General features: G+C 31.8%; 1 protein-coding gene across 8 annotated transcripts in view; it reads left to right on the top strand.

The window, feature by feature from the left end:
- GRIK2 (glutamate ionotropic receptor kainate type subunit 2) overlaps nt 1-15,294 on the top strand; it is a 362,746-nt gene that overhangs the window by 202,392 nt on the left and 145,060 nt on the right. For all 8 annotated transcript variants that reach the window (XM_040059108.2, XM_040059107.1, XM_040059110.1 and 5 more), the window contains 2 exons: nt 1,014-1,127; nt 9,656-9,862. In XM_040059108.2, coding sequence (XP_039915042.1) covers nt 1,014-1,127; nt 9,656-9,862 — 321 coding nt within the window. The remainder of the gene's footprint in view (nt 1-1,013; nt 1,128-9,655; nt 9,863-15,294) is intronic.

Below are 15,294 nucleotides of genomic sequence, written 5' to 3'. Positions count from 1 at the left end.
GATCAAATTTGTCTTTATTTCAGCATTCACTGATTCATGCTCTGCTGTAATCTCAGTTTTAGAAATGGAGCTCTTTTTATCCACATCATATTCCATCCTAAACTTACTTTACAGCTCTATTGCAACAGGTCACTTAAAAATATTCAAACAGTCTCTCAGACGTAGTTGAAAAGATAATTTAAAATTTGTATATGTTTATATACATACATATTTATTCACAATGAATCCTTACATAAATTTTTAATTTTTGTCTAGGTTTAGTTTTAAATTATCTTTACTTTGTGTAGTAGACATTATTTAGTATTTGAAATAATGTTTAAAATCCTGTCTAAAACCAAAATAAGACATATTTGTGAGGGTTTTTTTAGACAATAAAGTAATACAAACATTCTGATTTCTAAAATGGATAGTTAAAATAGAGATAAATTATGTAAGTGTGTCCTTGACCTGAAACTTGAAGAATAACCTTCGATGTTCTTATATAAAAATCCTATAGACTTTATTTCAAAATATAAAATGTCAAAATACTCATGTATTGAAGATTTATTTGTAAGTGAATTAAGTTATTGCACTTAGCCTGTTTTTATCTTCTCCATTACTTTTTCCCAAAAACATATTTTGTCCTGCTGTTTTCCCTGATCACAGAAAAGGGCAAATCCTTTTGTAGAGACAATGCTCTCTCTGCTCTGCAAATTAATTTTTGCCTGTTATCTTCAGATGAGGTATATCTTGAGAAATGGGAAATTAAGTATTAAGAGTAGCTTTAGATTTTTTAATATAATTTTTACACCTAATGCCACATTTCACAAAACATAATTTGAGGTAGTGTTAATAATATCTTAAATATGCAGACTTTAAATGTAATGACAGAGAAAAATTGAACGGAATTTAATTATAACTATTAGTAATCAAAATTTTTCCCTTGTAGCAATCTGTTTTTCCTTAAATTGTTGTTTTCTAGATGCTGAAATGTAACTCATAGGTGATTTACACAGTAATTTACTGTTTTATAGGTTGGAACTTGGGATCCATTGAGCGGCCTTAACATGACAGAGAATCAGAAAGGAAAACCAGCAAACATCACAGATTCCCTGTCCAATCGCTCTTTAATTGTTACTACCATCTTGGTAAGCAATTCTATTTGCTTTTTCTGAAATAGAGTTATGGAGAAAAACTGATAGAATGTGACACACTAATTGCAATAGTAATGAACAGTCTGCAGTGTGCTTAACTATTACTTAGAATTAACTTGGAATTACTTGGAATTTATGGTGTCATGAATGAGCTCCAGTTGATAAGCAAGTCATGGATGTTTACTCTTACCTTGATTGTGCAAGTTATCCTAATTTTGGAGTTATGTTAGTTGATTAGTAACTTAATTTTTCTTGTTATTAACTAAGATATTTTCTTCTTTACAAAGCTGCATTTTCAGTGCCATGTGAGGGACAAGAGATAATTGGTTTTGAAATATGTTTTGTCTGTTAGCCTGATGATTTTAGCCAGAAAAAATTTATTGCTTTTGTTTGTTATTCTAACAGCTCAAAGGAAAGTACAAAGTATTTAACATATATTTAACATTATTAGTACTCAATTATCAAGATGAAATTTTTAGTCATAAAGATATTTAATTGATTTGTCCTTTGAACTAGAGCAGAAGAAACAATTTGAGTAATTTTTTTTTCCTCACTGTTGGCAAATTCACAGCAGTGAATGAGGTATTTTTTACTTATAATCAAATACATTTATTTATGTAAAAATAAGTGTTAATTTATTTCCTTGCAGTAATTTTGAAATAGTAATTTTAATTTCAATGCAAATTTAAAACTTTCCAGAAGCTTGTCTGCTACCACCATTATCATGAATTTGCAGATTTTAAAAAATAATTCCCTTCCTGGCAGTTGTATGCTTTAAGAAGCTTTTACCTACCAACATATATTACGACATTTCAAACTAGAATGAATTTTTACAGGTTCATAGACACAAATGCCAGTGTGCTTTTTACCTTTTATGTAAAATGAGTCATATAATTTCATCCAGTGGTTAACTTTTTCTTTGCTTATAAGGTCGGTTTACAAGTGATAGGAAATCTTCTGAAATTTCTTCTTTCATTTATTTCACTAATTGAAAAATACATACCAGATATATAAAATGGAACACGGCTGACTCACTCTCAGATGTAATTTCTTGTTATGCTAAGACCAGCACAGATTTACCACAACTTTCTATTTTACCATTTAACTATAGTAACGGTACACTATAGTTATAATTCAGTTTAAAAATCTATAATCTCTTGTTTCTTTATTTTAATGTAATATAAATGAATGTCATATATTCTCTTATAGTAAAAAATATCTTTTAGAGTATTAACCTGTCAATTTTCTTCCTACTTACTTTCACAAGTTTCTTACATGAAAAAAATACTGCATTATCAAGTAGATTTTATTAATAATTCCTATTGATCTTCCGTGCTCTCGATACTGCTGTTGCTTTGTACCCAGATATCCTGCCTAGGATTTTTCTTGGCACTTTTCACAGATATGTGACTTTAATTCATGTGAACCTAATTGCTGCTAGAATTGCTGCTTTATAGAACGTAGTCCTGTTTCTGTGAGTGACCTGTTCCCTCCGTTACTCAGTAATGAACCAGACTTTGTATCTGCACTCTTCAATAGCCATCATTGTATGCTTGATTCCAGATCAGTGGTAACGATACTGCGACAAGGAACAATCCCTGCAATATTACAGAAGAAACACTCAATAATTTAGGGTGTTTCAAGTTTGTTTGTGTTTTAACTTCTGCCTGTTGATGAGTTAATATACTTTAAGTATCATATTGCTTTTTATATAGTGATATTAGTATGATTTTGGTTGAAATAATTAGCTGAAGAAATGGTAAATTGCGCAAATGTAAATAGCAGTGCTGCCAATGAGCACTAATTTTAATCTAGTAAAGCTCACAAAAAAAGTCTCCTGAGATTTAACAGAAAAATTGCTTTCTGTAATCAACCCTTCTCTTAAGAGTTAACTTCTGGTCAGTGGTCTTTTATTAGTATCCATCCTCTTTGCAGGTATCTAAATAATGCAATTAAAAAAAAAAAAAGAATTTAAATTGGTGTTACAAGTTGCTCACTTGTAGATGCCTTTTCTACTTCAGTTCTTGTTTAGTAAAAATGTTGGTAACTGCAGTTACTCTTTTCAGTTATGAAGAATGGTACTCAGATGAAGTTGTACAAACAAGAAGAGCTGTATTTGGAATAGTAAAAAGGAGCAAAACCATTTTTGGTGCAGAAACACATGTACTGTTTAATTCCTTAGTTCTATTTTTTTGTGCTTAAAAAATATATTTCTGTTGGACAGAAAACATATCACTGAAAATTCACTTTGTAGCAGTGCAAGGGAACAATATAAAATGCTGAAGCTCCTAGAGCAATAACTACTTCATCATCAGCTTCCTTTTCTCTCCTTTTTTGAGTCTGCAAAACCTTGCTTAAATGAAAAAAGGAAAGGCAATTCTATAATTTAAGCTGTTCATATAGTTTTTCTATAATTTTTCACTTTAAAAATTCCCTACAATACTCTATAGTGTATTGCCAGCTGTGGAGCCTTAATCATTTTTCTCTGTAGTTTTCTTTAATGCTCAGTTTACATTTAAATATCACAGTCTTTCTTTTATTTTTAATTCTCTTTCTGAAATTTGGAGCAATATATTTTTCCTCATATATTTTGCAGTCATTAAGATCTTTACAACTGTGAGTAACTATACCCTGCATTTTCAGTGGTGGCTGAGTCTCTAGAAGAAGAAAATATACTGATGGGAAAAATAATAAAATATAAACTGTGATGTATACATTCATCTGCTTTAAGTAAGGACAGAACTATGTGCTCTTTTTTGTCTTGAATTCTTCATAATGCATTTCACAGGTAGCTAGCTAGAATAATCTAGAAAGATTATTCCTTTGTTTCTTGGCAATTCAGTACCCTATTCTGGAAAGGGGCTGGGGTTCTCAGGACTTCATCCTGTCTCAGACATCCACCTACATGCAGTTTCTGTGAAGAAACATGTCTGATTTCCAAGTCTGATCACACAGCAGCCCCAAATGCCAACTGAACATGGCCAGTGGAGAGATAGGTCTTTTTAGGGAAGAGGGGGAAACATCTGAAAAATAATAGGTATTCTGTTTTTGTCTTTTATAACCATGACTTTGGATATATCAATCTTTTTATACTACTGCTTTGTTTTATTTTGAAACCATCTCCATTGAAACTTCAGAATTTAGTTTTCATTTTAAAATTCTGCTTTATGAATATTCTGCATTTAGAAGAAAAAAAAAACAAAAAACAACCAAACAAAAAACCTACAGAAAATAGATTTTCAACTTCAGTAATAAAGATTTTTTATTATTTAATTCTCCTAAATGGATTCCTGCCAGAACTCTGAAACATTTATTCTCTTTAGACTTTAGACGTAAGTATCTAAATATTTTTGCTCTTGTATATATTCTAATTCCAATTTGAAAGAGTTTTAACTTTGGAATTCAGTTTCCATATTTATAAAGGCATGTGCATGGTACTTCGGGGTTTTTTAATGCTAATTTCATACCAGCCTGTACATATTATCATATGGGTTCATTGGCCCTGTTCTGCTGAAATAAGTTCTTGTTTCCTTTCCTGTGTAGCTATTATGTCCTTTTCTGAGTCTGCTCACATCAAAGCTCAGAAAAGCTCACAGTTGTCAAGTTTAATTTTTCCGTGAAATGTGTGAAAGTTATGAGAGGTGTGTGATGTTCTCAAATTTAGTATTTTTATTTACTTCGCATTTGAAAAGTGAAATTACCTTTATGATTGTACTTCCCTTAAAAAATTGGTTTGAAATAGAAATAAAAGGATTTAGAAGGAATATTTATAATAAATTTTAAAACAATTTCACTTAGCTCAAAGTATAGTATTCCTACATTGTATTTTATTGATATATGCTACTTTCTCAAATGGGTAGTGCGTAATTTCTTTCCATTTTCTCTTGGATATCCAAAAATGAGTTTTCAATGGCCAAATTTTGAATTAATACATATTAAAATAATATTAAATTAAAAGACTAAATTTACCTGTCGTCTTTATAAAGATGGGTCACTCATCAATTGTTTTTATTGATAATAGCTAGTCAATTGCTTCACTTCTCCCACTAGTATTTTGACTGCCTACTGTGAAAACCTACTGTGTATTTCTTATATCTGATATAAATGTTTAGAGGATATGTCAGTCTTTTAACAGTCCAGGATCTTACCTTCTGGTTAATGGAAGTTAATAATTAAAATCTCTGTTTTAACAGTGGCAAATTTCCAAATGGCTTTTCATCATAAGGGCTTCCACTTTTTTCTTTTTTTTTTTTTTTTTTAATTTTTTTGCTTTGTTTTGCTTTTCTCAATACTGATATTAATAAATCTTAGATTCTTTAAATAATGTTATTCCATGTTGAAATTATTAAGAAAAATTTTATATATTCGAGTAATATTTATAAAAAATAAACAAACTTGAAATTTAAAACTTGCTGTAATTTCTAGTAATATTTTCATGGTTGAAATATAATATAACTCACCAGAATAATTCAAGTAAATATCTATTGTTCAAAACTGAAAAGAAAAAGAGAAAGTTGCAAAAACTTGTTTTTTAGAATGTGTGCTTTCATTCAAGCATTAGCTGTACATTTTTAAAACTAAAACCTGTCCATAAAGTTACAATATTAATTACTTTTCAAAGATTTATCTCTATTTGCAGATATCATTTTTAATCTCCACTGTTCTTTGTAGCCAAAACTTTCAGTAAGTGTACTTTTCAGTAAATTTTCTCAAAAAAAGAAGATTTTTTACATTCTCCTTTTTAGCGTTTATCTGGCTTGGGATTGGGCTCTTCTGTATCCTTTTTCACTAAAGATATTTTCATTTTATGAGACATTAAATGATGAATTTGATCGTAAAATTTGTAACAAGCTCACCTGTTGTTAATTTAGTGTAGCAATGATTTCTGGAAATGTTGTCTCTTCCTGAGCACTCATTCTGGAGTCTATAGTCAGTGTTTATTTAGTGACTTTTTGTTTCAAGCTACTCAGGTCATTCCAAGAAATAATAAAAGTGTTATCGGAAGGTATTTCCCTGTTTTCCTGGGGAGATCCAGTTGAAAGACTTAATTTCAGCTGAAACTGTTCAGAAGATTTCAAACACTCATTTTGTTATGTGGTCCAGTAATTATAAGGGTCATGCTTTCAGGAACTGAAGAAAAAACATAAATTTTGAACAATGTTAAAGTAAGTATGAAGCAGCTGCCAATCTACATATCACTCAGTTTGAAAACTGTCTACCTAAACAATGATAATTTTCCTCGTGAAAGATTTTGGTGGAAGTGATAATCCACCAAGAAGCAGTGGTGATTGTACCTTTAATGTGCACAGAGACTTTTCTGATAGTATGTTTAGCAACCAGTTTTACATTAGCCCATTCTACAAATTTAAAACTTGAGCCAATAAAGCATGTAGAACCCTTTGCATGCACTTGTCCAGAGTACCCGAATGCCATGTTCAATATCTACCATGTGTATTACATGAGGAAAAAGCAAACTAGTGGGATTAATAAGAGCTATTATAAATGAAGCCGCTAACACCAACCCTGCACATGTTAAGTTAGATATCACTTTACATAGCAAGTAAAAAGTCTGAAGAGAAAAAACAAACATTTTGTACAGTAAAAGATTATAAGAAAAGTACCAGTACCAGTAAGAAATTACTTAGTGTAAGATTGGAAAAGCATTAAGAGAGTATTAATAGCTTATTGATCAGTCTTCTCATATCTAAGGATTTCTATAATGATCTGATAGAAAAAATACATAGGAATGTATCAATGAGCTGAATTAGTCAATGAAGAAAATCCTGCTGTGCTTATTAAGCAAAGGAGAATTAAAAGCATAAATTGACGGTTATACATCCTCCCTGATACTACACATATTTAAATTCTGTCCCAGATAACTGAGGATTGCTTGGCATGGAAGACAGAGACAAAAATGTTGTCAAGAATCTTGCCAAGATTTCAGAGATTGCGAGATGTGTAAGATTGTAAATATTTGAACAACTCTGAGACCAAATGTCTTAGATCTGTGCACATAGCATTCCAAGCTACATTGGAATTTCTTCAAGCCTGCAGAACAGGCTATGACACTGTAAGCATTGCTCAGCAGTAATGAAAATATTCCTGTGTTATAACACTGACATGAGCACAAATCCAAACCATATTAGTTAATGTGAAGAGAATGGCTGCTACTCCAGAAAAAAAACAAAACAAAAAATCCACACTGTGTTTTGTCTTATCATAGCTTCTGCTTGTCCATTGGTGTGCTTTCTTTAAGAAAATTGTCATTTCACCGGAAAAAATTGTTTTCACAGAATGTGTGTAGGTTGAAAGAGACCTTCAAGATCATGTAGTCCAACCTGTGTTCTAACACCTCAACTAGATCATGGCCTCAAGTGCCACACCCAATCTTTTTTTAAACATGTCCAGGGATGGTGACTCCACCACCTCCCTGGGCAGACTATTCCAGTACTTTATCACTCTTTCTGTGAAAAACTTTTTCCTAATATCCAACCCATATTTCCCTTGACAAAGCCTGAGATAGTGTCCTCTTGTTCTGTCAGTTGCTGCCTGGAGAAAGAGACCAATGTCCAGCTGACTACAACCACCTTTCAGGAAGTTGTAGAGAGTGATAAGGTCACCTCTCCTTTTCTCCAGGCTGAACAACCCCAGCTCCCTCAGTCGTTCCTCACAGGGTTTGTGTTCCAAGCCCCTCACCAGCCTCGTTGCCCTCCTCTGGACACGCTCAAGCATCTCAACGTCCTTCCTGAACTGAGGGGCCCAGAACTGGACACAGCACTCAAGGTGTGGCCTCACCAGTGCTGAGTACAGGGGAAGAATGATCTCCCTGTTCCTGCTGGCCACACTATTCCTGATACAGTTTTTTCTTTGAGATATTTAACATCAGTTTCTCAAGTTTATTAACAACTATATTCACACATGGTTTTTGCTCTGATACCATCTCTGCTTCTCAAGAATTATTCAGTGATCCTTGTCACATAAATTCTTTTCAACTTTCATGTTTTCTGCTAAGTCTTTGTTTAGCACTACGTCTTGAAGAGCTCTTCAAGAGTCATATGTTTATCTGTTGTTTGAGAAATTTCTGTCAAAACATCCTAGTAGTTTGGCTGGACAATTTATTTCATGTTCGTTCCTTCCTAATTATATGAAGATCAGTGATGTACTTTTTGAAAATATGGATGTAACTTTACTAATTTCAGTAGGAGTATATAACAGTTCTTTTAAGAACAAGATTCTTCCCTGCATTCTCCTTTTCATTTGAGTAAAATCTTATGTACTTAAGTTCCAGTTTTATGTGGATATAATGATTAAATCATGGGAAAACTCAGGGCAGAAGATTACATTTTTAAAGCTGTCAGGTGCCTGTGGAATGAGGTGCTTATAAACCCACTGAGTGCTGATGGGGGGATTTAGGTCTAAGAATTTTCTTAAGTTGCCCTGGAGAGTTTAGCTGATTATCCACTGAGTTTTGTGTTTGGTGCAATGATTGAATATACTATTATTTGTCTTATCTTGGTTCTTTTTCTTTTTAATTATAAAAAAGGAAGAGAGTCTCTCTCAAAAGTGAGCAAAGACCGAGTTGCATATTTAACCTAAAAAACATGGCTTGAATATTTGTTCCATGTTGTAAAACTACCAACTGTTTTTTGTATTTTCCCTTTAATTTTATATTTGAGAAAGGTCATCTTATACTGAGAAACAGCTGTAAAAATACTATTTTGATAAATGCAAATTTTCTTCCTGTAATTACGATTACTCTGCCAATAATTTTAATTTGTTTGCTGTCTGTTTGCATACCACTTAATGCAAAAAAAAAAAAAAAAAAAAGGAATTTGGTTCAAAATAAAAGATAAATGCTTAAAGAAATTCCATGAGTTTTCATGGAATGTTTATCATAGAATTTACTTTTTGAGTAAATGTTTTCAGGTTTTGCTGAAGTCTATAAATGGCAGCCTATAACTTGAGGCAATAGAGAAGTAGGTGCTTTCACTGACTTTTTCCTTCCTCTATGGGTTTTTTAATGCTTTGCTTAACAAAACATTGAGAAAATTGTTTAAATACTTGTGATACTTGTATTAAAAAATGTAAAAACTAATACTTAAAATATTTGATTGATGTTTGCAGTTTTAATGAATTTTTTCAGTTGCCAAAGCACATGTTTCTGCATTTTAAAAGGCTTTCATTGTCCATGCAAAAAATATATTTTATGTTACTACTTAATGCAATTACTTAAGGAGCACATTTGAAAGTAGTGTGTATATGCATTCCTTGAAGACACGTCTACAGAGTTTAGAGTGTAATTTTTTCCAAAAAAAAGAGAGAATCTTTGAAAATATATGAAGACTTTAGAGACACATAGCCAAAGCTGAAAGGATTCTAGTTTTCACATTATTTCTTTGTACAGTGAGTTATGTCATGAGTGTATGCATATGTAAGCACCCGACTGACTACTGCTTAAGGCTAAAATAAGAAGGAAGTTATGGGGGCACTCATTATCCGTTCTGTCTTCTTAATTCTTACAGGAAGAGCCATATGTTATGTTCAAGAAGTCTGACAAACCCTTGTATGGAAATGATCGCTTTGAAGGTTATTGCATTGACCTCCTCAGGGAGCTGTCTACTATCCTTGGATTTTCCTATGAGATTAGACTGGTGGAAGATGGAAAATATGGAGCCCAAGAAGATGCCAGCGGACAGTGGAATGGAATGGTTCGTGAACTAATTGATCATGTAAGTTAACTTCTACAAGCTTTCAACTATGCATTTTGATTTCAAATCTTTCTATAAAAATTATGAAACTTTTATCATAATGCCATTTGAATACTACTGTTTTCAAAATGCAGATGTTTTAAGAATTAGTGCAAGTACATTGCTATGCATGATTTCTTTAATGTAGAATTTGGAAGGCAAAGCATCACTTTTTTGCCCATAGGCAGTGTTTGTTTTGGTTTAGCTCTTCCATAGCGTATGTCTAAGTCAAAACGTAAAATAAATAGTACTCAGAGTTTACTTCTGATAACAAATGTATGGGGTTTTATAACAATATTTTGTTTTGTAACAAAATTTGCTATGGCAATGCAAGTCAAGTCTCCTTTTCTGATAATGGATTTGAGATTTTGTCTCAGAGAAGTTTCTGTGTGCATAGTGTAAACACACATATCATTTGATCTTCATCTTTCTTGAAATTTTAACAATAAAGTACAAGAAGTAAGACAAAAATGTCAACATATACTGATGGAACAAAGCGATGTCACACCAGATACCATTACAATCGGCTGTAATCGGATAAGAGAAGCATTACTTCAGGTTCTTCAAAATCTGCTTTCTCAGTTGATCATGCCAGTAGAATTCAGTCTCTTAGAAATATTTCTGTAAATTTAAAAATTATGTCATTGTTCCTTTCTGCATTTATTTGGGTAAATTTCTTGACAGCATTTTCTCCATAGACGTGAGGTCAAAGATTGAGATGAAGCATATTCTGCACATCACTGTCATTTAAAATAGATAGAAGACTGTAGTTAATTCAAGTGGAACCTCCTAATGATGACAAAAACTGCATGAGTAGCTTGAAAAATATTTACTTATCTTGTTTCAATTTGCTTTAAGATTTCAGCAGATGGGCAGAACATGTGTTAATCAAAATATTCATATTTACTAGGAGAGTTGTTCTTCATGCTTTTCTAGTAAATGATAATCTGGTATTGGTGTTGCAACAGATGTTGATTATGCCTGGCTTCACACTTTTAAGAAGAATGCGGGGGAGTATTATGGTTATGCTATCTTTAAATGTGTGTATTTATTATACACACACACCCCCATAGAAAGAAAACTTATTTAGCTGGACCCTCTGTCCTTCTCTATAATGTGTATTTTTACACATGAATAAATGCATAGGTCTGTTCAACTATTGATGCTTGTTAGGTAATACTCTCATCTGGAGTTAATTTTCCATGATTGAGGTGGATATTGTGGAATTATTTATTCAGAAACACATATAAATCACATTTTTATACACCTTTTATTATTCAGCCCTAAAGAATTCTTAAGAAAACACTATATGGCCTCATATGCTTTACACTAAGGCAATGAAATAAAATACATATGAACAAGTTGCAGAAGTGTATGAAACAGTAGCTTTCCCCTTCTTTCCTCTTGATAGCACAGAATGGAACAGGTATTCCTTTTTCCTATAAAAAATATACAATTAAACATAGGGGTTTTGGTTTTTTTTTTAAATTTCTATTCAAATGGTTTTTACTTAGAAAAGTTTAGACTTTTAGACTCTGTTAGTAAATATGGAAGATGTAGTCCAACTTCCTGATCAGGACCATAACTTTTACTAGTCTTTCTCAATTTCTCACTTGTTGAAATTTTTGCTTGAAATTTTTCTCTGGTTTTCTCAATTCTGATTTTATAATCCATTTGAATACATGCAATTAATTTATACACCTGTGCCCTTTGTTTATATGCACGTTATTAGTGCATTTTACTAGCAAGCAACACTTCAGACCTCAAAAATGAGGCACTCCAGATAGACAGGTACCACATTGGGTGCTTCCATATGGTTAGTACTTCACATGCTCCATTAGCTTTCCAGTTCTCTTTTCCCTTAGAGGATATTTTTAAATTGTCATAAGGGTTTTTTTTCCTATAAAGTAACTTTATAAACTTAATTTCTTTATTTTGGAGAGGCAAAATGATGCTATATTTTTCAACTAGTGTTTCTAATTAAAATAGACTACAGAATAAAGACAGTCACCATAGCACTTAAATCTATTGAAAAATGTTTTTAGAAGTCTTTTTTATCTCTTTCTTTTGTTTTATCTGTCAGTCAGTTAAGTTCAGAAAGGTCACTATGCTCTAGTATATATGTTTGCAAGGGTCATATATAATATGAATAATCCAAGAATAAATGAAATGGATAATTTGAGTATATTATATGTATAGAAAGGAAAATGCACCATTTATATAAATACTTAAAGTACCAAATAAAATCTAAGATTTAAATAAACTGTTTAAATCAGTACTTAGTCACTTGCATTATTGTTGGGGCTCAAAAGTCTAAATGAAATAAAGATTATATTATCTAGTTGAGCTCAGCATATCATGTCAGTCTCAGGATTTAAATTTTATAGTATGGACAGAGAACTGAAGTATTTACATCAGGCTCTGTTTGTTTTCAATCTCATTTTCCATAGTTTGCTCATGTTTCTTCTTTCCTTGACTGTTTTATTGAGAGTTCACATCTGCATTCTTATATCACTCTGCAAGCAATAAGTAACTTCTTCTTGAATTTGTGATAAATACTGACAGTGAAATTTAGTACAATGACTCCTTCCCTTTGAAAACTGACAATGAATAGTTGTTGGGAAAAAGACACTGGTCTATAGAGTTGCAAATGTAAGACAAATATTAACTAGGAAAGCAAATACAGATGACATTTCTCTATGAATAAATTTTAAATTGAATTTCTCCACTTAAGCATTCTGATTTCTTTGCCACAATTTTTCATTGAGTATTTTACCACCTTCTCAGGTTAGTTTAAGATATGAGTGTAAGATTTGAGGGAGGAGGAGCTAATACCTTCCAGGTATCTCCATTCTTTATGGATGAATTCTTCATAAAAGAAGTATTCTTTATACTGACTTGCTGCCTTTACTTCAAAAACTTTATGATTTATTGAATAGGTTTTGAACTGAATCATAAACTCTGGAGAATTTCTAGTTGTTCTTAAGTGCTAAAAGTTGTCACTGTATTATATTGCATGAGACATAGAGTTTAATCATGTAAAATCTATTCCAATATAGTTAGCACAGACTGGCAGAATGAAAATATATAATTTTATTTATAGAAAATTAGACATCCTACTTTACCAATCCAAAATTGCTTAAAAAAATTCTTAAATTTGGGTTCCAAAACAGGAAAAAATTACTGTTTTATACTTTTACAGAGCTTTAAATGAAAAATCTACTGGGAAATAATTTATTATATATACATGATAAAAAATAACAATTTTGAGGGGTTCTTTGAATAATTCTTCTACAGCACAAAGCTTATGCATTACAAATAGACTTCAAGGCTTGCAGATCTTTTATGAATCATAAATAATTACAGAAAAGGTCCAGTTTTTAGATCATGATTGTCTTTGATCATATGTGAAGATTAAATTGGAACTTTATCTCTAAGAATAAGATTTTCAGCTTGGAAGAATTTTACACAGTTGTACATTTAAAAAGAACTATTTAGTCTGAGTTAACTTTAGACACAATGGTTTTTATTCCAGTATATTTTGAATTTTTCAAAATCTATATCAATTTGTCAAAATAAATACATATCAAATACTTACATTTGTAAAAATAATAGTAGTAGATTTTTATTATTTTAGTAACAGAATAGATGTTTATATAGTCAGTTTAAATATTTTTAGTGATTTTTCCTCCAATAATACGTTGGTTCCTTTCTCTTATTTTAAATTAAGGTCTTTATGGTCTTGAACACCTATAGCCAAAACCTTTATATTATTGTGTAAAAGCGACAAAAAACCTTCTAAAAATTGATTGTGTAGATGTTTGGTTCCTTCCTTTTCGAGGCAGTGAAATTTTACATTCTTCCACCTTTTTCTTTTCTCTTTCTTCTGTTTCAAAAGTAATTTCATCACATTGTTTGGACTCTACCTCTTTCCTTCATACTTATAGGAAACCCTGCCATATAGAGACTAATAAGGAAAGGCTACAGAACTCTCTTCCCTCTTTCTTGTAATTTTCATGTCAAAGGTCTAACAGTTGAGATTTTCAATACAATGCAGGAAAATTTAGCCATGGCTTTTAGCAATGAAAATCTCAGAAGACTTGATGGTAATAAGCAATTAGAGAATCTTTAGGGGAAGGAAGGAAGGAAGGAAGGAAGGAAGGAAGGAAGGAAGGAAGGAAGGAAGGAAGGAAGGAAGGAAGGAAGGAAGGAAGGAAGGAAGGAAGGAAGGAAGGAAGGAAGGAAGGAAGGAAGGAAGGAAGGAAGGAAGGAAGGAAGGAAGGAAGGAAGGAAGGAAGGGCAATATTTCTTTTTCATCATCATTAAATGGGCTCATCAATAACTTCTGTGGACTATCAGCACTCTTTAAAGCACCATGTCTGCTTCATGGCTTCCTTCTTTTATTAGTGGAACTAGAATCGACCTCTCAGGTGTCATATGATGAAAATTTCACTCATGCTAAATTTCCACTCATGTTTTCTATATATAGTAAATTTTATCTCTAATGCTTTGGGAAAGTGATGCTTTGAGGGGTAATAGACCATAGAAAACTTAGCATTTTTGCAAGTCTGTAGTTCAGCTACTGTTGCTTGAACCAGCAGCTCTGGTGAATATAGATAGATGGTAAGCTGAATGACTGCTGATTTCCACTATCCCTGTTTTAATGTTGTTTTTGTAGTATCTTGGCATTTTATTTTATTTTTACTTACTCTCCTAAAAAATAAGACACAATTCACTTTGTCCTGTTATCTCTGTAAAATAAAATCAAATAACTTATAATAAAATAAATGCTGCTGTTGTATTTCAGTTTTATTTTTCCTTATCTGTTAGGTTTTTCAGCTTTTTTATGTTTTGTTTATAATTTAGCTCTTTCCCCATTTTTCTGGTTAGCTATTTGAAAGCCATCTCTTTTGAGTGCATTTTTTATGCTTGGTATTTATTTATTTACCTTGCAGATTAAGCATTACTATTCTATGCTAAGGCTCTGTTCTCTGAATTTCCAGTAATCATTATTAGTTACATTTATTAGGCTAAGCTGGAAATCCAGCACAACTGTCTCTTTAAATAAAGCTACTGATTTGCATTATTTAATATTTAAAAATATATTACAGCTTCTTCCAGTTATGTTGTCTTATGCTATGTCATCCATGACTCTTTAATTGTTAAGTGCCTGTAACATACCTTTCATGTGTGTTTTTATTGTTTTAAATATTCATATTTGTTTCCAGTTTATAATGTTAGTGTATTTTCCTTTCTCATTAAAATAACATTTCTTTTCTGTAAACATATCCCGGGGTCATAGGACAATTTCTTATGATAATTTGCAATATGCCAGAAAATATCACTTGTCGTTTTAGTGCTTTTCAGTCTGATTGCTAATTCATTAAACCAGAACTTCAAGTGCTCTGACCTTT

Source organism: Hirundo rustica, chromosome 3, assembly GCF_015227805.2.
Source record: "Hirundo rustica isolate bHirRus1 chromosome 3, bHirRus1.pri.v3, whole genome shotgun sequence".
NCBI classification, from domain to species: domain Eukaryota; kingdom Metazoa; phylum Chordata; class Aves; order Passeriformes; family Hirundinidae; genus Hirundo; species Hirundo rustica.
Note: the sequence above shows the minus strand (reverse complement) of the source record. Positions and strands in the feature narration are given on the sequence as shown.